The 20,805-nt window shown below is 42.1% G+C and overlaps 1 protein-coding gene across 1 annotated transcript; it reads left to right on the top strand.

The window, feature by feature from the left end:
• The first annotated feature begins 14,376 nt into the window (after nucleotides 1-14,376).
• Nucleotides 14,377-19,599, top strand: Tmem252 (transmembrane protein 252). The gene is made up of 2 exons (XM_005063219.4): nucleotides 14,377-14,753; nucleotides 17,360-19,599. Exons 1-2 carry the CDS (start codon nucleotides 14,479-14,481, stop codon nucleotides 17,589-17,591), a joined length of 507 nt encoding a protein of 168 aa, XP_005063276.2. The 5' UTR covers nucleotides 14,377-14,478; the 3' UTR covers nucleotides 17,592-19,599.
• Nucleotides 19,600-20,805: the final 1,206 nt, after the last annotated feature.

The following is a 20,805-nucleotide window of genomic DNA, read 5'->3' as shown; positions in this document are numbered from 1 at the left end:
TTTACACTCTGCCAGAGTATCCTCGGAATCTATTTCCACAAGTGCAACTTGAGGGTCAGGAAAAAAATGCGTTTCTATCAGCAACATGTGAGACAGAGTTTTTTCTACCTTTGCCAACAGAGCATGTGGTCACTATTTGAGAATTTTACTCATCTGATATGTAAGAAATCATATTTCACTGTTCCCTACCATGAGTGAGGTTGAACAACACTTTAAATAACTATTTTTGCATTGCTCATCTATTTATCTCTTTTGTTTATTTTCATAATAGGTGAAATTAATTCTTATTTGGCACTAATGACAATGAGAAAATAGCATTTAAACCTGTGGGATTTGAGCTGAAGTGGCAAGAAGATGCTCTAACTATATTAGAAAATAACATTGGAAATAAGCATTCTCCAGACAATCCTGACAAAGAACGAGGAAAGTACCATCAAAAGTCAACTTCAGAGATTATTAAGGTTGAATGCAAAAATGAAGAAATACAAAATTAATACAAACAAAACCTTTAAAAGTCCTGCTTTACAGGGGATGGTACAGAAAGAATGGCCAAAGTAGAATAAAGGAATTATTGGTGGTAAAAGGAGAAATTACTAAATTAAAACATAAAACAAGGTCTGTTTTAAAAAGAAAATCCCTGAAGGGCCTACGTGATGCTTCTTGGTGAATATCAGTACATGAGCAGGCTATAAAAATGTCTACAGAAAATACAGGTTTGGGCAAACTCACTGAGACTAGAGAGTGGTGACACCAATGCAGAGCTAAGCATTGGGAAATGCCATAGAGTCTAAGGAGTTTGAAAACTATGAGCAAATACTATACATAGCAGCATAATTAAATACTGTGTACATATCTATATGCCACCCTGTGTGTACTCTGTGTGTGTGTGTGTGTGTGTGTGTGTGTGTGTGTGTAGCTCAATTGTAAAATTGGCAGACAATGCATGGAATATTTCTAGGAAACTGTTAATTGTGAAATTTGATTTAAAAAGACAAAAACTTTAAAATTATTAGAAGAATTTGAAGAACTGATTGAAAAAACAAACCATACTAATTAAAATGGTATCAAAGGTCTCTGCCTGGTATGCAGAAAGCTGGGGGTAGTCTTTCTCTGTGATAAAAATGTAGCCTACATTTCCTTGAGTCTATCAGCAAGCTGTGGTAAAAGGCTATCCAAATAGCCTCCAGTCTAAGAGCCTTCAGGGCAAGCTGGGACACAAGGCCTGTGTAGCCTATGGCTAAGCCCAGGAAGTGGGGCTCTGAGGATCACATAATTGAGGAAGATTAATCAGCTACAACTTTTATATTATTTTATTTTTATGTGTGTGTGTTTGTGTGTGTATATGGTGTGTCTGTGTGTGTGTATGTGTATGGTGTGTGTATGTGTGTGTATGTGTATCTGTATGTGTGAGTGTAGTGTGTGTGTATATGTGTATGTGTGTGTAAGGTGGGTGTGTATGTGTGTGTATGGTGTGTGTGTGTGTGTGTGTATGGTTTGCCCCCATGCATGTCTATGCATCATGTGTGTGCAGTTCCTGTGGGGGCCAGAAGAGCCTGGAACAGAGTTACAGTTGTGAGCTGCCATGTGGATGCTGGCGATCAAACCTGGGTCCTCTGCAACAGCAGCCTGTGGTCCTAACCACTAAGTCACCTCCTCTCTAGTCCCTCAGCTGAAATCTTCAATGGCTTCTTAGGATCCAAGTGTGGGCTACCATGAAAGCTCAGACCCTCTGGACTCTGCAGACACTTAGAAGCGTATAGACTCTGCTCTGACGATCTTGGTCATGCTGTTACATGGAAGTGATGAACCATCCTGGTACTCCAGTAAACTGCTGGGCCAGACTGTGTGGAAAGGGAGGAACTCTTACCACCATGACGCAGTGAAATTCCATGTGGCTGGAGAAAGGGAAGAGAAAGAAACCTCACATCCAGTAGTAAACTGTTCCTTGACCAAAACACTAGCTGGTTAGCCCTGGAGAGAGGGTAGATCCCCAAGACAATCCCCAACCCAGTCCAAACCCTGAGGTACACCTGGATGACAGAGAAGTCCCTGATCTTATACTTTGCTAGCAAGCAGCAAACAGCAGTGTGGCAGTTTGAATGAAAATGGCCCCCATAGTCTCAGAGGGAGTGACATTATTTGAAGGGACTAGATGTGGCCTTGTTGCAGGAAGTGTATTAATGGGAATGGGCTTTGAGATTTCAGAAACTCAACTTTCTCTCTCTCTCCCTCCCTCCCTCTCCCCCCCTCTCTCAATTCAGGAAGCAAGCACTTCTGGCTATTACAATAATGCTGCTATGAACATAGTGGAACAGACATCCTTGTTGTATGATTATGCATCTTTTGGGTATATGCCTAAGAGTGGAATTGCTGGGTCTTGTGGTAGACTGATTCCCATTTTTCTGAGGACTCTCCATACTGATTTCCAAAGTGGGTACAAGCTGGCACTCCCACCAGCAGTGGAGGAGTGTTCCCCTTTCTCCACACCCTCTTCAGCATAAACTGCCATTGGTGTTTTTTTATTTTAGCCATTCTGACAGCAGTATATCTCAGAGTTGTTTTCATTTGCATTTCCCAGGTGGCTAAGGATGTTGAGCACTTTTTATGTGCCTATCAGTCATTTTAGATTCCTCTATTGAGAATTCTCTATTTAGTTCTGTACCCCACTTTTTAATTGGATCCTTTGGGGTTTTGCAGACTTGCTTCTTGAGTTCTTTGTAAATTTTGGAGATTAGCCCTTTGTCAGAAGTGGGGTTAGTGAATATCTTTTCCCATTATGTGGGCTGTCTTTTTGTCTTGCTGACTTTGCCTTACAGAAGTTTCTCAGTTTCAGGAGGTCCCATTTATTAATTGTTTATCTCAGTGTATGTGCTACTGGTATTAAGTTCAGGAAGTGCCCTCCTGTACCAATTCATTCAAGAGTACCTCCTACTTTCTCTTTTAAGAGGTTCAATGTGGCTGGATTTATGTTGAAGTCTTTGATCCATTTGGAGTTAAGTTTTGTGTATGAGAATAGACATGGATCTATCTGTAGTCTTGCATTATTTATTGAAGATGCTTTCTTTTTTCCATTGTATAATTTTAGCTTCTTTGTCAAAAATCAAGTGTTCGTAGATGTGTGGGGTAATATCAGGGTTTTCAATTCCATTCCATTTGTTTGCCTGTCTATTTTTTGTGCTGACACCGAGCTGTCTTCAGGACTATAGCTCTATAATAGAATTTGAAGTCAGGGATGGTGATGCCTCTGGAAGTTCCTTTATTGTACAGGGTTGTTATGGCTATCCTGGGTCTTTTGTTTTTCCGTATAAAGTTGATTATTGTTCTTTCAAGGTCTGTGAAGAGTTGTGCCAGTATTTTGATGGGGATTGCACTGAATCTGTAGATTGCTTTTGGCAAGATTGCCATTTTTACCACGTTGATCCCACCTATCCATGAGCATAGGAGATCTTTCCATTTTCTGGTATCTTCTTTAACTTCTTTCTTTAAAGACTCAAAGTTCTTGCTATACAGGCCTTTCACTTGTTTGGTTAGTGTTACCCTAAGATATTTTATGTTGTTTGTGGCTATTGTAAAGGGTGATGTTTCTCTGATTTCTTTCTCTGCCCATTATCATCTGTATATAGTAGGGTTACTGATTTTTTTTAGTTCATCTTTTATCCTACCACTTTGCTGAAGGTGTTTATCACCTGTAGGAATTCTCTGGTAGAGCTTTCGGGTCACTTGTGTAAACTATCATATCATCTGCAAATAGTGAAAGTTTGACTTCTTCCTTTCCAATTTGTGTTCCCTTGATCTCTTTTTATTGTCTTATTGCTGCAGCTACAATTTCAAGTACAATATTGAAGAGATATGGAGAGAGTGGACAGTCTTGCCTTGTTCCTGATTTTAGAGGAATCACATTGAGTTTCTATTCATTTAGTTTGATGTTGGCTGAATATTGCTTTTATTATGTTAAGGTATGTTCCTGTTATCCCTGATCTCTCCAGGACCTTTATCATGAAGGGGTGTTGGATTTTGTCAAAGGTTTTTTTCAGTATCTAGAGAGATGATCATGTGGTTTTTCTTTTACAGTTTGTTTATATGTTGAATTACATTGATATATTTTCATATGTTAAACCATCCCTGCATCCCTGGGATGAAGCCTACTTGACCATAGTGGATGATTTTTCGGATGTGTTCTTGGATTTGATATGCCAGTGTTTTATTGAGTATTTTTGCATCAATGTTCATGAGTGATATTTCTCTGTAGTTCTCTTTCTTAGTTGTATCTTTGTGTGGCTTGGTAGCCTGATAAAAAGAGTTTGGCAATTAACCTTCTGCTTCTATTGTGTGGAACACTTTAAGGAATATTGATATTACCTCTTCTTTGAATTTCTGGCAGAATTCTGCACTGAAGCCATGTGGGCCTAGCCTTTTTTTGGTTGGGGGATTTTGATGACTGCTTCTGTTTCATTAGGGGTTATAGGTCTGTTTCAATTACTTATCTGTTCTTGATTTAATTTTTGTAAGTGATATCTATCCAGAAAATTGTCCATTTCCTTTAAATTTTCAAATTTTTGGAGTATAGGTTTTCAACGTATGACCTGAAGATTCTTTGGATTTCCTCAGTGTCCATTATTATGTCCCCCTTTTCATTCCTGATTTTGTTAATTTGCCTTTTGGTTAGTTTGGATAAAAGTTTGCCTATCTTGTTGATTTTTCTGAAAGAACCAACTCTTTGTTACATTGATTCTTTTGTATTGTTTTCTTTGTTTCTACTTTATTGATTTTGGCCCTCAGTTTGGTTATTTCCTGGCATAGACTCCTCTGGGGTGAGTTTGCTTCTTTTTGTTCTAGAGCTTTCAGTTGTGCTGTTAATTGTCTAGTGTGACTATTTTCCAGTTTCTTCATGTGAGCACTTAGTACTATGAACTTTCCTCTTAGCACTGCTTTCAAAGTGTCCCATAAGTTTGGGTATGTTGTGTCTTCATTTTCATTGAATTCTAGGAAGTCTTTAATTTCTTTCTTTATTTCTTCTTTGGCCCTAGAGTAGTGCAATTACACGTTGTTCAATTTCCACGTGTTTGTAGTGTTTCTGCAATTTGTGTTGTTGTTGAATTATAACTTTAAAGCATGGTGGTCTGATAAGTTACTTCAATTTTTTTGTACCTGTTGAGGTTTGCTGTGTTGCCAAGTATGTGGTCAATTTTAAAAAGGTCCCACGTGGCACTGAGAAGTTATACTTCTTGTTTGAATGGAATGTTCTATAGATGTCTGTTAAACCCAATTGGGTCATAACTTCTGTTAGTTCCTTTGTTTCTCTGTTAAGTTTCTCTGGTGGTCCTGTCCAGTGGTGAGATCGGGGTGCTAAAGTCTCCAATTATAACTGTGTGAGGTTTTATGTGTGATTTGAGTTTTAGTAATGTTTATTTTATAAATGTGGGTGCCTTTGTATTTGGGGCATAGATGTTCAGAATTGAGACTTCTTACTGATGGATTTTTCTTGTGATGAAAATGAAATGACCTTCTTCATCTCTTTTGATTGATTTTAGTTTGAAGTCTAATTTGTTAACTACTAGGATAGCTACACCACCTTGTTTCTTGGGTCCATTTGAATGTAAAATGTTATCCCAACCCTTTGCTCCAAGGTAATGTCTGTCTTTGAAGTTGAGGTGTGTTTCTTGTATGCAGCAGATACAAGAAACATGGATTCTGTCTTCAAATCCATTCTACTAGCCTGTGTCTTTTTATTGGCAAATTAAGACCATTAGTATTGGGGGAAATTGAGGAGCATTGAGTGTTAATTCTTGTTTGTTTTTGATTTGTGTTAGTAGTGTTACTGTTTGTGGATTTACCCCCCTTTTTCTTTTGTCTTTTGGTAAAGTGGGATTATCTATTGCCTTTGTTTTTGTGAGTGTAGTTAACTTCCTTAGTTTGGAGTTTCCCTTCCAGTACTTTCTGTAGGGCTGGATTAGTGAATACGAATTGTTTAAATCTGTTTGTGTGTGTGTGTGTGTGTGTGTGTGTGTGTGTGTGTGTGTGTGTGTGATATCTTGTTTTCTCCATCTATAGTGATTGAAAGCTTTGCTGTGTTTAGTAGTCTGGGCTGGCATCCGTGGTCTCTTAGTGCTGTTAGAATATCTATCTGGAACCTTCTGGATTTCAGAGTTTCCATAGAGAAGTCAGGTGTGATTCTGATAGGTTTGCCTTTATATGTTACTTGGCCTTTTTCCTTAGCTGCTCTTAATATTCTTTCTTTATTCTGTATGTTTGGTGTTTTCTTTATTATGTGCCTATGGGACTTTTTTGTGGTCCACTTTATTTTGTGTTCTGTAGGCTGGGAAAGTTTTCTTCTATGATTTTGTTGAATATGTTTTCTGTACCTTTGAGTTGGGTTTCTTCACCTTCTTCTATACCTATTATTCTTAGGTTTGGCCTTTTCACGGTGTCCCATATTTCCTGGATATTATGTGTTAGGGATTTGTTGGACTTAAGATTTTCTTTGGTCCATGAATCTATTTATCTCTTCCAGCTCTTGTATTCCATTGGTTATGCTTGCATCTGTAGTTCCTGATCGTTTACCCACCTTTTCTTTCCAGCATTTCTTCTGACTGTGTGTTTTTTATTGTCTATTTCAGATTTCAAACTTGCACTGTTTGAATTGTTTCTTGCAATTATTGGTTTGTTTTTTCTTCCATTTCTTTAAAGGATTTTCTCATTTCCTCTTTTAGGGTCTCTATCATCTTCATGAAGTTGTTTTTAAGGTCATTCTTTTCTGCTTCATCTGTGTTGAGATGTTTAGGTCTTTCTGGTATAGAGTCCCTAGACTCTGGTGGAGTCATATTGGTTTCCTGTTGTTGAATGTGTACTTATATTGTCTTATATTATCATCTTCCCATCCCTTCTTCCATTGGGTACAGGTGGGGTCTCTTCCTCTCCTGGTGGGTATGGGTCCAAGTTTCTCTTCCTCTGCCCTGAGTGGGGGCAGGAGTAAACCAGCAATCTCAGTAGTCTCCGGTTTTTTGGTGAGTTGGGGTTGAGTCAACCTTCCTGCAGTCTCCAGTCCAGGAGATCCCAGAGTGCAATTTTTTAAGGGAGAAGAAAATAAAGCAATCTTGGACCAAGTGATTTTATGTGTGAATTCTATATGTCTTTGAGGGACTGAAAATTTTTGCTTAAGTCATTCAAGAAGAAGAAAGTTGGTATGAACAACTAAGAGATAAAAGGAGAAGGACACAGAATCTCAATATTAAAGGAAGTTTCATGAAACAGGACCCAGATGTGTCATATTTACAAGTCCCCAACCATGACACCATTTGACAAAAACTTGTAAGATTTTGTCATGGTGTGAGGTTCTTGTCCTGTTCTGGAGTAGCTAGCCATGGAGGTTGGGCTCCTATCAGTTTTCCAGGGATCTAAAGAAATCACATCTGTTCTGGCTTATGTAGATCATGTTAGAAGTTAAACTTTCTATAACAAATTTCTCTTCTTGTTTGATCCACAGTCATGACAAGATCCAAACATGACCAGACTTGACACTATCAGGAGCAGGGATGCCCACTTGGGTTTTCAAAACTTGCTTGACAATAAAATCTATACCGATTAGCAATGGGTTTGACTTGCAACCCCACAAATTCAGTGCTGTGGACACACATCTCAGAGAATCCAGTTCCGGACCTGCTTGAGGTCTCTGGTTTGGTAACCTGCTGGCCACAGCGGGCAAGTGAGTGGCTGCCCCCTTCCTATGCTAGGAATTTCTTGACTTGCTGTTTGTCCTTTCCCAATCTCAAAAACTCCCTTCATCTCAGTCTTCTCCTGAGTGTGTGTGGGGGGGGGGTGGCAGAGGAAAAGGTTTAAAACCAAAGAAAACAAGGAGAAGGAGGAAGTGACCAGTGCTCAGTGAACCCTCAAGTGTGAAAGGCTAATCCAGAAACCACTTAGTAATCACCCCCATGAGGTCAGACGGGGTGGCATGGCTTCTTACGCACATGCTGCCTCCTCCACCTCCTGCAGAGGCTCACTTCCTGAGCCCAGGTGACCTCCTGAAACCTGTGCCTCCGTGCTTGGCATCAGGCCATTCCTGTGCCACAGGCTCTACAAGCTGCTTCCCAGTTAACCACCTGCCGGTTTTCAAGACACTGGCCTGTGTACCCTAGAGACAGAAACTTGAGTGTGGAGGACTGTGTCATGTCCTAAGGCCCTGACTGTGTGTGCTGCAGAGTGTGAGGAAAAAAAAAAGCCAATTTCCAGGGTACTCTAACGTGAACCAAGAAGCAGGACAGTGCCTGGAACTCAACCGCACACAATGTTCAGAACAGTACTCATGGGTCTGTCATGCCCAAGGGAACAGTGTTGAAAGTCATTTATGTCTTAAGACATTTGGCTGATGGCCAAATAACACATTACTGTTGTTAGGTCCAAATGAAATGCCAATTCCACACACTTCAAAAAGCAGTTCGGATATCCAGAAATGAGTTCATCCTGGACTGTAGGAAGATTTCTGGTGGGTTAGATAAAAGTCACATTCCTCATGACCTTGTGAAGCCTGTTCCTCTCTACCTAAAGGAGTCTCTTCCCTTACCTCTGACAGAAGGCACAAATGGCTACCTGTGGCGCCTGTTAGCATACCAAAGTATATGCTGGCCCACACCATCCTGCTTCTCTTATGACCAGGCCCAGTAAGGCATAAGGAAATGGCCAAATAAGGGACTAGGCCTTGGTGGCTAGCTTTAGGGACATAATCTAACAGTTTAATAAGGGACAGGGAGGGGGGCCTTGATGCCACATCTCTCCTCAAACTCCTAAAATAGCTAAAATAGCCTGGGCCCAGAAACTTTATATATATATATATACCTTTTTGGTGAAGGAACTGGTCCTTCCCTCCCCTGGTGCTTTCTGGATTTTGCTGTATTTCACTGAAATTCTTAGGAAGATACCACCACTGCTTCTGTCACCACCAATACAACCAGACACTACTCAGGAATGCCAGGAGCTATCTCTGGGATGCCTGAGAGGAAGAAACGTGTTTGGAAAACCATGTCTTTTGTTAGCACTGGAGGAGGCCGGGTAGGAAGGCGCACATTTGATCATGTCTTCCTGTCATCATAGGAACAGAGCCTGATCCGTCATCCTCCCCAGCTGAACTCCTACATTTATGCAACCCAAACAAACCAAACAATTCCATGATGGATGGCAGTTATTATGAGTACTACCCCTTCCTGATCTGACACTTAGTATTAGCCCCAGGACCCCACTGCAAATGAGAACTAGGGACCTAACCTTTAGTAACATCAATTCGGTTGGGAACCCTGGGTTTTCTTGTGGCTTTGGGGACTGTCAGGGATGGTGATCACAGTGGTGATAAGGAATACAGCTGACTGTAACATTGTGCTGTGGACTGGGTCCTGTGATAAACACTTAGCACTAACTACTCTGACTTCTCAGGTCCTAATGGAACTGGTTTAGTTCTCTCTTGCTACCTTAAAAAAAGTCACAGAAATGTAGCAACTTAAAGCATATTTATAAGCCCATAGCTTTTGTGACTCAGATATGGGAAGTATAACTTTCAATGACTCCAGTTCTCCAGGGGCACTTAGAGTGCTGCCTGAGCCTTCTCCAGAAGCAGTTGTGAAAGGAAATTAGTCGTCACTCCATACACTTGTGGACAGAATACACTTCTACATGGCTGATGAACTAAGGGACATTAGTGAAGGGTCTGTCAACGGCTGTTGATTAAGAAGGTGTTCTTAGTTCTTGCTAATACGGCAACCTCATGCTTCAGAGGTAATAATCTACTAGGAGGATGGACAATTCCCTTCTTTTTAACCTTATCATAGAAACAGGTATCATCTCTGCCTTATTCTTCTCTCTAGAGTCATATCACTAGGTCCAGCTCACACTCAAATGGAGGGGATTACTTCCATAAGAGTCATCAGTGACCGTCATAGCAACCTGAAAACCATTGCAGCAGGAGGAAGACTAGACTGCAAAGGTAGTTCCGAGCATAGAAGACAGAAGTAGTTCAAGGTTAGAATTGAAGCTACTGTATGTAGGGGTCAGTGGGTAGAAGGAGGAAGTGCCTGCTATTGTGTTTGGCCTGTGGTGTCTTCCTGTCTCTCCTAGTCCTAACTCAAAGGTGGAGCTAAGGAAATGGTGGGTACATGTTAAGAGAAGCTTTTTCTTTGCTAGCCGCTTTGGTTTATCCCCCGCCAGTCACCTGGGCTCTGCCGCGCCAGCCTGGTTCTAGATCTGCATGAGTCCCAAATAAACACACAGGAGGCTATATTAATTATGAAGCTGTTGGCCTTGCTTGTCCCTTACTGGCTAGCTCTGCCTTAAGTAATTACCCCATAATTGTTAATCTAAGTATGTTTCTTACCGGAGAATAGTTCCCGGCTTCTTACCCCTATGGCGTCACATGTCGACTCTCTTGTCTTTCTCCTTCCCAGAGTTCTCCTGGACTCCTAGTCCCTCCTATCTAGGTTTCCTATAGGCTCAACAGTACTTTATTGACAAATGCACAGGACTTCCCCCAACATCTCCTCTTTTCTGTTTAAACAAAAAGAAAGGTCTTAACTTTGACATAGTCAAATCATATATAACAGAACAGTTATCAAGTAAGAATACAGTTGTAATATTTTGTCTATCAACATTTAGCAAGATTTAAAGAAAATATCATCCATCCCATCCTTGTGAGTACAAAGTCCTATATGTAGCTTTTCTTTTATCATAACTAAGGAAAACTATAATTATAACTATCTGTCTTCAACTCCATCAAAGACCACAGAAGGATAATATATAATCACTAGGATTGACAGAGACATCTTACTGCCTGGACAGTCACCTGAAGTTCCTCTGTATTGTCGGGGCATCCATCTTCAGCCCATAGGCCACAATGTGTCTGGAACACTTCTCAGCAAAGCAGGAAATTTCAAACTGTCCATCTGCATTGGCAGTCTGTCAGTCATTTTTCTTTGTCCTGCAGAACGTCTCCTAGACTCTTCCATGAAGCAGGAACCCTGTAAGACTGAGTTCAGTAGTCACTTTCCTGTGGGTCCTGCTTATCCAGCTTATACAACAACAGTCAAGAAGTACAGGCAAGAGCAGTTCTTGCCCAAATGGCTAATCTTGCCATGTTGAAAGCAAACTTTATAACGAGTTTCTTCGATGCCCATCTTCCTCTCAGACGTAATTGGTGCTGCCAGGAGCAGACATTTCTCATTGTCAAGACAAACCCTAAACCATTTTAAATGCCATGTTCTGAAGGTCTTTGAGAGGTTTGAAGACTGTCCATCTCAAATATATTTCTGTATATCTAGAAAACCTAACTTACCTAACTATAAGTTCTGACTATTATAAGTAACTATCTATAATCTGTATTCAATTATGCATTACATTTTAAAAGATCAGTATAAGCACAATACTTAATCAAGAGGAGAAATATAAGCATCACAAAATTGACCTTGAATTTGTATCAATAAATGAAAAACAATACCCATACCATAATTCCCTTTTTTACCATTAAAAAAGATTGGCTGTGATCACTAGCCAATTATAAACAATCCCATTTAAATGAAAACAAAGTTTTATAAACAAGATGGGAATTGGGACGTCGCTCAGTCCAAACTGCTTCCTGCTGGAAGGGGGCGCTGTTTATACCATGGGGATCATGACAAAACTCAGAAACCTGTATAAGTCCGTATTTTCGGGGTCTGTAAAGCTCCATCATCTTAACTGTCTCAGTCGTTGGAACACCTGGTCCACTGCTTCCGGGGGTCTTGGTTCGTGAAACCACAGAAGCCTGGAAGGAATTCTCAGCTTTTCATTTTCTGTAGAAACATAAGCAAAAACTCCTTTTCCGAGTAACATATCCTTATACTTAAATTTTGAAGTCAAGTCATTTTCAAAAGATAGAAGTTGGATTAATTTAGCAGCATTTATAATCAAGTGTACTTTAGCAGCTGTTCCTTCCTGAGCAATTAAAAAATTGAAAAACACAATAGCGTACAGTATCCAGACTCTCTGTGTATTTTCCATCTTTACGTGGCTTATTTATTTATTATTACTTTATTTCTTTCACTTTTATTTCTTTTTCTCTGAGACAGGGTGTCTCTTTGGAAATCCGCCTGCCTCTGCCTCTGGAGCAATTCCTACCAGCGTGCGCCACCACAACGCCAGCTTTTGTATTTATTTACCACTTTGCCGTTTCATTTTCTCTCTCAATCTCACGTATATTTTTAAACACACTGTAAACCTTTAAAGGTTTTGTTCATCCAAGTCTGACTTTACTGTAAATCTTTATGTTTTTCTGGCCACGTGTCTTATCTGTTAAAACCGCGGCAGTTTAAACTGCCTCTTTTTTTTTTTTTCCAAGATGGCGGGCGTAAGCATGATTCCAGCTTACCGCCTCAGTCCATGCTGACCTCCAGCAAAAGCTGCCACTTCCAGCTGTACGTACACACCTTTCAATCGTTAGCAGAGTCTCTTAAAACAATCTTGCTGTTTTTTTTTTTTTTTTATGCCGAGTCAGGAAGACTCCCGTAAGCGAGCCACGTGAATCTCAGCTTGTCGTTAGCAAAACAGAGCACACCTGAGAAAAATGCTGCTACCAAAAATCTGTGCTTCTCTCCGTTCTTCTGTTTCTAAAATTCCTTTAAAGCTTTTGTCATTCTGCGTGGAAATTCAATCCCACTCCTGATCATCATTATGTTAAGGGAAGCTTTTTCTTTTGCTAGCCGCTTTGGTTTATCCCCCGCCAGTCACCTGGGCTCTGCCGCGCCAGCCTGGTTCTAGATCTGCATGAGTCCCAAATAAACACACAGGAGGCTATATTAATTATGAAGCTGTTGGCCTTGCTTGTCCCTTACTGGCTAGCTCTGCCTTAAGTAATTACCCCATAATTGTTAATCTAAGTATGTTTCTTACCGGAGAATAGTTCCCGGCTTCCTACCCCCATGGCGTCACATGTCGACTCTCCTGTCTTTCTCCTTCCCAGAGTTCTCCTGGACTCCTAGTCCCTCCTATCTAGGTTTCCTATAGGCTCAACAGTACTTTATTGACAAATGCACAGGACTTCCCCCAACAGGTACAAGGCTACAGGATACAAGTAGAAATATTATGACACTGCACAAATAAACACTTTCCCATTGGAAAAGCAAATGACAAGCCACGGCAATGGAGAAGTTTAGAAAGCATTTAGGCAAAAATGACTCAGGAGCCCTTGTGTGAAGAAGTCTTTTGGCATGGATGTGCCAATGTATCCAATAGAAAAGGTAGGAAGTAGGGCAAGAAGCAGATCTAGAATAAGATGTTTGCAACCATCGTCTGTCAAGAAGAAGGAAAACAGACTTCAGGCACAGTACATATGGCAGCTTGGGAAATGTTTCTAAGGCAATGTTGCACAGAGCAAAGGTGTAGGGGAGAGGGTGAGGAATGTCGTTTGGCGGCATCCACTAAGATACATTTTAGTTGCCATATCTTAGGGCGAAGGTTTCAGATTTTTCTGAGCCTATAATCTGCTAGTGTGCTGTGTGAAGCTGTGTGGGGGGCAGAGAGTGGTAATATAATAGGAGGCATTTCTGACTGTTCTGTGGTAGCTACAACGTGCTGTAGGGAATGCTCTTAGGTCCAAAGCCTGCGGATCTGTGTTGAGAGCAGGAAGAGACTTGGGTGAGCCATTCATAATAAACCAGAAATGGTGGCCTGAGCTAAAGTAATATAGAATAAATACTAGTAAGCACCCGTTATCCAGAGGTGATCATCATCTGGCAACATCTGCACCCTGACAGTGGGAAGGGTTCCAAAGCTGAGTTCAAACAACAATTATCACACCATCCCCTTTTACAGCCATCCCCAAGTGCCCCCATAATTCCTTCTCAGTATGTTCCTTCTCCCAGAATTCTCTCCTATCAGCAGACAGGTCACTCCCTGGCTTGTTCAGGGGTGGGGAAGGGGAGTTACCAGTACCAGAGTATTGGGACAATGAAGGTGAGAGTCACTTAGGTAGACAAGACAAAGATACCAAGAGTCTCAGAGAAATGTCTTCTTAGTATAGAAAGAGAAAATGAAATCAGGAAAGGATTTCTTGCCAAACAACAAAAGCAATAGCTTATGGAGAGATATAAACTTCTGTAGCTTTTAGTGAAGAATGCCCTACAGTGAGGGGTGAGAGACCAGTGCCATCATAGCCAAAAGGTTTAGGGCCTCTCCTGTAGCACCTGGGAGCAGCTGAGGTCCTACCCACTCACCAGGAAAACACTGGCTACGTGCAACCTTCCCTTCCTGGAGGACACAGTGTTATGTTTCTAGGTTCCCCCTGGAGGATATTACAGTAACTTTCAGTGGTTAATGAATAGCTTCCCGGTGCCTGCTTCACTTAATTGTTCAAAGGCCATTTGTTCGTGTGTGTATAAGGCTGCAACCTGGCTAATGAGTGTGTTTCCCTGAGCAGGCCTGGAAACAGAAGAGTGGCAAGGTCAGACGGGCTCCAGACAAGCAGGGATGCAGAACAGGACTGGTCTAATTCTCTGTGCCCTCTCTCTCTTCACTGGCTTCCTGATGATCTGCTTGGGGGCCTTCTTCATCTCCAACTCCATATTCTACTCTCCAAGGAACCTGGTCATGGCCTATGTACTTCTGCCTATGGGGTTTGTGATCCTTCTGAGTGGAATTTTCTGGGCCACTTACCGCCAAGCAAATGAAAACAAAGAGATGTTCAACCATGTGCTCAGACAGCACCTTGCTTCTCAGGACCTGTCCCTGGCCACAATAGACAGGTATGTGCTGAGTGCCAGAGGGCATGAGAAGGGCTGAGATGAGCCACAGTGTGGGATGTGGAGAGATGTATAATTCCACAGCAGATCCACTTACATGAGGCTTTGCATCTAGGCCTGAAGTTCATTGGGTAATTTGCTCTGGGGTCATAGTGTGGAGGAGCAAGGCTGTTATTGGGGGAAAACAACGAGGCAAGGGGGACTTTTCTTAGGCTAAGATCCATACACCCCTAGTAAAAACTCACCTACAGCAAATTAAGGGGCACAACTCCTAGGTTCTTCTTCTGAATTGGGGATGATTTTAGTAAATGTTAGGTGATGGCTAGGTGGTTTCTACAACATGGTTACTGAGTTATAAAGAAAGACCCAGACCAAACTCTGCCCACAATAAATGAGCAAGCAGACATTGAGTCAGTCAGCAACTTCTGTGACTAAGGGAAGTTCTAGATAACTGTCCTTTTGGGTGCTCTGGTCTCACCTTGTATGAAGCATGCATCCAAGGCAAGAAGATAATGTGTCCATCAATGATGGGAAAACAAATAGCAGCATGTACACATACGCATTGCAATATTATTTGGCTTTAAGAGAAAACAAAATAATGGATAGACGACATAGGTGGCTACACAGTGAAAACATTATGTCAAGTGACACCCAATGGTCAGAAAGGGCAACTACTGTACCATTCCATTTACACCAAGTAGCTACCGCAGACAGGAAATAGAACAGTGGTTCCCAGACCTGGAGCATGGTGTGGAGGGGGGGGCAAAAAGAGTTATTATTTAATGAATATGGGATTGGAATTTGGAGTGACATAAAAGTTCAAGAGATGGTTTGCAGCAATATAGGATCACTAAATACCACTAATGCCCTTACAAGTAATATATGTTTACACACACACACACACACACACACACACACACACATTCAAAACAAAAAGCCAAGGATTCAGGTAACCTTGTGGTCAATTAATTTAGCATTAATCTTCTGGTTCCTAACACAAGAATATCATTCTTAAGGTATAAGGTGTAAGAATCCATAATCCTAAGTCCTTTTGGGCTCTTCATGCAAGTGCAGGAAATCCATAAATGTCTTAGTTATCCCATGCACATTGAATCAGAGTCCTCTCACCCGTGACTATGCATTGCTGACATCCATCACACCAGTGACAACAACCACAGTCCATTTCCAAGGCTAATAAGACTAACCAGGAAGAAGTTCTTTGGGTTTGAGCAAAAATTAAGATATCAGGAATGATTTAGAAAGTACTTCTAGACCAATTGTGTGTGGGGAGGGTTGTGTGTGTTTGTGTTTGTGTGTGTGTGTATTTACCTCTACAGTGTGAATTCCTGCTATTAGTAATGAGTGCCTTTAGAATGCATCTAAAATTTACCAACACATTCATATATAGTAATTTGTCTTGAGTATTAAAAAGTAAATAATGACTATCTTGACACCCCTCTCTCACTGCTCCTTCCTGCTGCATCCTGAGATGCTCAGCCCACAGAGTCAAGTGGGAAAACTCCATATCTCAAAAGCTTTACACTCAACATGGGCACCAAGGCAGAGATATCCAAGCAAATACTCCTCTGGGGATGGAATTCATGGCAGCAGTCTTCCTGGAGTCTCTCAAATGGTTCCATGGAAGCGCTCACCTTTCTAGCCCCATGACTCAGCCTTAGCTATTCCTGAGAAAGGTCGAGCATTACATCGTACAGTAGACAGCTCCTTCAGCTATTTGGCCCTAGACTTTGTGACATTTGGAGTAGAGCAGTGGCTACAAATGGCAGACCCTGTTCTGTTGTGGTTACTCACCACAAACACTCCCTTTGGCACTGGATAGTTTGCCTCTATAAATACACAACTCATGCAAGCTCACCCTGGCTCTCTTCCACTTACCCCACCCTCAACTTCATTAATGGTGGAGGAGCCAGAGGAATTTAGTAATTACTTAGACTGGCAAGATGATGAACAAGTCCATCATCTGGACCAACTGATCTTGACCATGGGCAGGCCAGCACCTATGCTGCCATTGAATGCCTCACAAAACTACCAGCCGATGCCTTTTGAGACCTGAGCGTGTTTCCTATGTTTTCTCTGAAACCAGCTGTCCAGGACTTGACAATGTGTCAGGAGAGAGTGCGGCATCTCTCAGGTCAGGGACCTGCATGTAATAGGCTTCCATTCATTATTCTGGTGCTTGTGAAGGTCTCAGGCCTTGGGAGCAATGGAGTGGAAGAGGATGTGTGAGTGGTAACAACGATTGAGTACTGGCTAAAGAGAGGTTTAGGGTCAAAGTCTCTGTGTCACCCAGGGCTGATAAGGATAGTGCCCTGAATGGCTGTTTCCTGCGCTGAAAGAGCAAACAAGGAGGAGTAGCTTGGAATACCTGTCCGGAACAGGCGGGCTGCCATGACTGGAAAGGAACTGATTCTACAGGAAGGGTGTGCAGTTTTTAGAAACTGGTGATGTCAGAAAAGTACATCTGTTTCAAACTCAGTGTTTCTTAGCAGTTTAGCTTCACACGATGTGAGACGAGAGAGGCAGACATATGCTCCTTCACCACCGAGACCTAAATAACACATGCATATTTGTGGTATTTCGTCTTGCAGACCCAACTTTTACCCTCCGGCTTACGAAGAAAGCCTGGATGCTGAGAAGCAGGCCTATCCTGCAGGCAGAGGGCTCCTGGAATTTCCTCCTCCTCCATACACAGCGACAAGCCTTGAACTTGAAGATGAAAATGAGCCACAACCAGAGGCCCCACCGCCCTACCAGGAGAGCATGGCAGGTGCAGTGGCTACAGAGAAGGCCTGGGATGCTGTGGACCAGGCACAGTGCTGAAGGCAGGGCCAGCTCTCCAGCACTCAGGACTCCCCAGCTGCTGAGGAGACGGCTGGCCAGGGACCAGGAAGCTGCTCTGTCGCCCTGCACTGGAGCAGGGCCACCATGGGTTCAAGAGACTAGTGTTTCCAGGACAGCTTGGGGTCCTTGAAGGACATAGCCATCAGAAGGAAGTTGGTGTAGAGAATTCCCACAAAGCCCAACCCAGGCAAACCTTAGACGGGAGAGAAGGCATATGGACTGGCCTTCCAACCCCCTCCTAACCCCATGACCTCAACTCAAGCCTGGAGGTGCATTTGCTGTTGGTGGGGACTGCCACAGCCCTTCACATACTGTGTCCAAAGAATCTCAAAGGGAAGACTGTGTGGGAAGTCTTAGAGTCACCCTACTGACCGTGCTACCTGAGGGACGCCATAGCTCAGACATATCATGGGAGGGGCACTAGGAACCGAGGAACGTTATTTTGTATCATTTTATTTTAATTATGTATGGGTTTTTTTCTACGTGAAAGGGAAGAGGCTGCAATATTTGCTTTCCAATGGTTCAAACACAAAATGTTGAGTGACCTCTTAAAGAGGGTCTCATGAAGGCACAGAGGGGTTCTTCAAGATTAAAGTTGAGTAGACAGAATACTAAATTCATGACCAGATAATCAAGGGTGATGCTGATATATAACTTCTTACAAATCCTGTGAAGTTTAAAAATATATGTAGCTTTCCAAGATGTAACCCCCCCCTCAGATTCAGAATGTAAGAGATAAAAAAACTGTTTCTATCACCAGGAGGTAGGGGTGTGTGTGTGTGTGTGTGTGTGTGTGTGTGTGTGTGTGTGTGTGTGTGTGTATAGAGAACTAAACTTTTGGACTTAAAAACCCCAATGGTCCCTCCTGGGTTTTATCTTCTTTGCGAGAGTTTTTAAGGTCAGAGAACAGGTTAGGAAGAAGGATGGTGGCGGGACAGGTGGGCTGAGACTTTTGAATGTGGATGAGGATGTCTATATCCTGGCCTCAAGTTCCTTCTCTACCAAGTGAAGCATCAGTGTTCAGGTTGATATCTAACAGTCATGGCATGCCTCACACGTGATGGGTAAGCTAGCCTTCCCATCCATGTTATTTAGGCCCCATCCTCTCTTTGAGAGGCGGGTGCTGTGGCCATTCCTGTTTTATGGATGTGTCAACTGGGGCTTTGAGGATTCAGGAAATGTATTCAGTGAGACAGTGGCCTCAAGGAAGGTGAAAAACCTGCAGGAACGTGAGGAGAGTGACTCACCTCACACTTTTGAGTTAGGCTGGCTATGTCTTTCCTCTGTCCAGGACACATCTTAGATTTCTTACTCCATGTCAAAATGACCCCCAACAGAAAGCAACGTTCCCAGTCACTACTCTATTGTCCATCCTTGAAGAAGCAGCTGAGGTGACTTTAGGATTATTGGGCTTCTCGGTTAAAATATGCCAGCCTGTTTCCTGCCTGTGAAATGGACCCTCACAGTGCAGTTTTCCTGCATCCTATGGAGGATAGCCATGATGCTGGGTACAGAAGAGTCTTTAAATACACAGGGGAAGGATGACATCTTTCAAGAAGAGAGCCATCAAGGTGGAACTGGGTATCCATGGTCTCTGCTTCTCCACTGGTGTGGAATGCACAGACTGTGAGTGTCCGATAGAACAAAAGATGCCAAATGAACAAACCCCTAGTCCATGAAGCACACCTTTATGAATCTCTGCTTTGAGTCCTTGGCAATGAGCGAATGACTAGATAGGAAGGCCACTAATGACTGTTAGCAGGAAGGTGACCATTTATTAACAATGCAATTCATCATTCCTTTCTTGTCATCTCTTTTCATCATTCCCCTACCGAGCATTTTTTCCTACTCGTCTGAATGACCAGCATTATTGAACTTCTACCCAGATTTGCACACAGAATAGATGGTTTGTCAACCACTCAGATGAGCCAATTTCGTTTGCATACATTGTGTTAATCTCCTTAAGGAAATAAATTTTACATTCAGAGTCTTTTTGAAGTTTATTTTGTGGGTGTGTGCTGCACATGCCTGAATGTGCACACAAGTGCATTGCATACTCATGCATGGGGTAGTCTGGGGCTGTTGTTTCAAGTAGGATGGCCTGCACGTGAATTTCCAGGAGTCTCTCTGGGGTTCCTGGTATGAGTGATGATTTAAGCTAGTTCCTCATGCTTTCACAGAAAGCATGCTAACCCTAGTCACCTCTCTTTTACCTCAGACTTTCCTTCCTTCCTTCCTTCTTTCTTTTTTGTCACTTTTTTATCAGAAAAAAGCAGTATAGGACCCTAAGTAATGGTAGCATTCTCCACAGTATTAAGATGAGTTTATATTCCTGCAAACCCAAACATGATTGACACCAGCTGTTGCTTCAGAAAACAACCTGGTGCCTCCTTTTCAAAAAAGAATACTAAAGTTGGGCATGGTTGCACATACTTATAACCCAAGCACTTGTGAGGTAGAAGCTGGAAAATCAGGAGTTCAAAGTCAGCTTTGTAAGGGACGGAGGGAAGGAGGAAAGGGAAGGAGAGAGCAAAAAGAAAAAGAATAAAAAACAAATCAGCACTAAAACATACTCCTTGACATGTTTCTAAGACACATGTACTCTGATTACGGAGTCTAGAACCTGGACATCATGCAAAACAATCTTTAATTTTTGAGTCTCAACAACTAAAATCCATTGGGTAAGTCAAACGAATGTGTCCTGTTGTAGTGAATGATACTTTATTATTCCCTACAGGATGCACTCTGGGAAAGTAGCACTGGCACCCCCTTCTTTCTCAGGGTGTGATCAAATGAAATGATGCTGGGTTAGGAGCGGTGGTCTCATGGATACTGAGGAGGGCTTTTGGATATGAGACAATGGAGAGAGGATCCCATGGCGGAGGATCCTTACTCATTCATCCTCATCCCTAGTGTGAATTATCGTGCCCCCAGGCCCCCAGTTTATAGCTTCATGTTGTTCCTTTGATTAACAAGTTTAAATAATTACTGCCAGCCCCTAGAAGATCATGATGACAAGGTCAGTATGCAGTACATGATGCTGAGTCTTTGCATATCTGAGATGTATTGGCTCTGTCTTGACCCCCACGCACAAAACTCAGAGGTGTTTTTTTTTTACTGACACATCTGTTTGTCTCTCGAGATTTTGCTTCAGTGTATTATTTTCTGTGAAGCATCATTCAAGCTCGTCTAC

This window comes from Mesocricetus auratus, unplaced genomic scaffold, assembly GCF_017639785.1.
Source record: "Mesocricetus auratus isolate SY011 unplaced genomic scaffold, BCM_Maur_2.0 Super-Scaffold_4256, whole genome shotgun sequence".
Taxonomy (NCBI): Eukaryota; Metazoa; Chordata; class Mammalia; order Rodentia; family Cricetidae; genus Mesocricetus; species Mesocricetus auratus.
The sequence above is the reverse complement of the archived record's forward strand: the minus strand, read 5'-3'. Positions and strand labels throughout refer to the sequence as shown.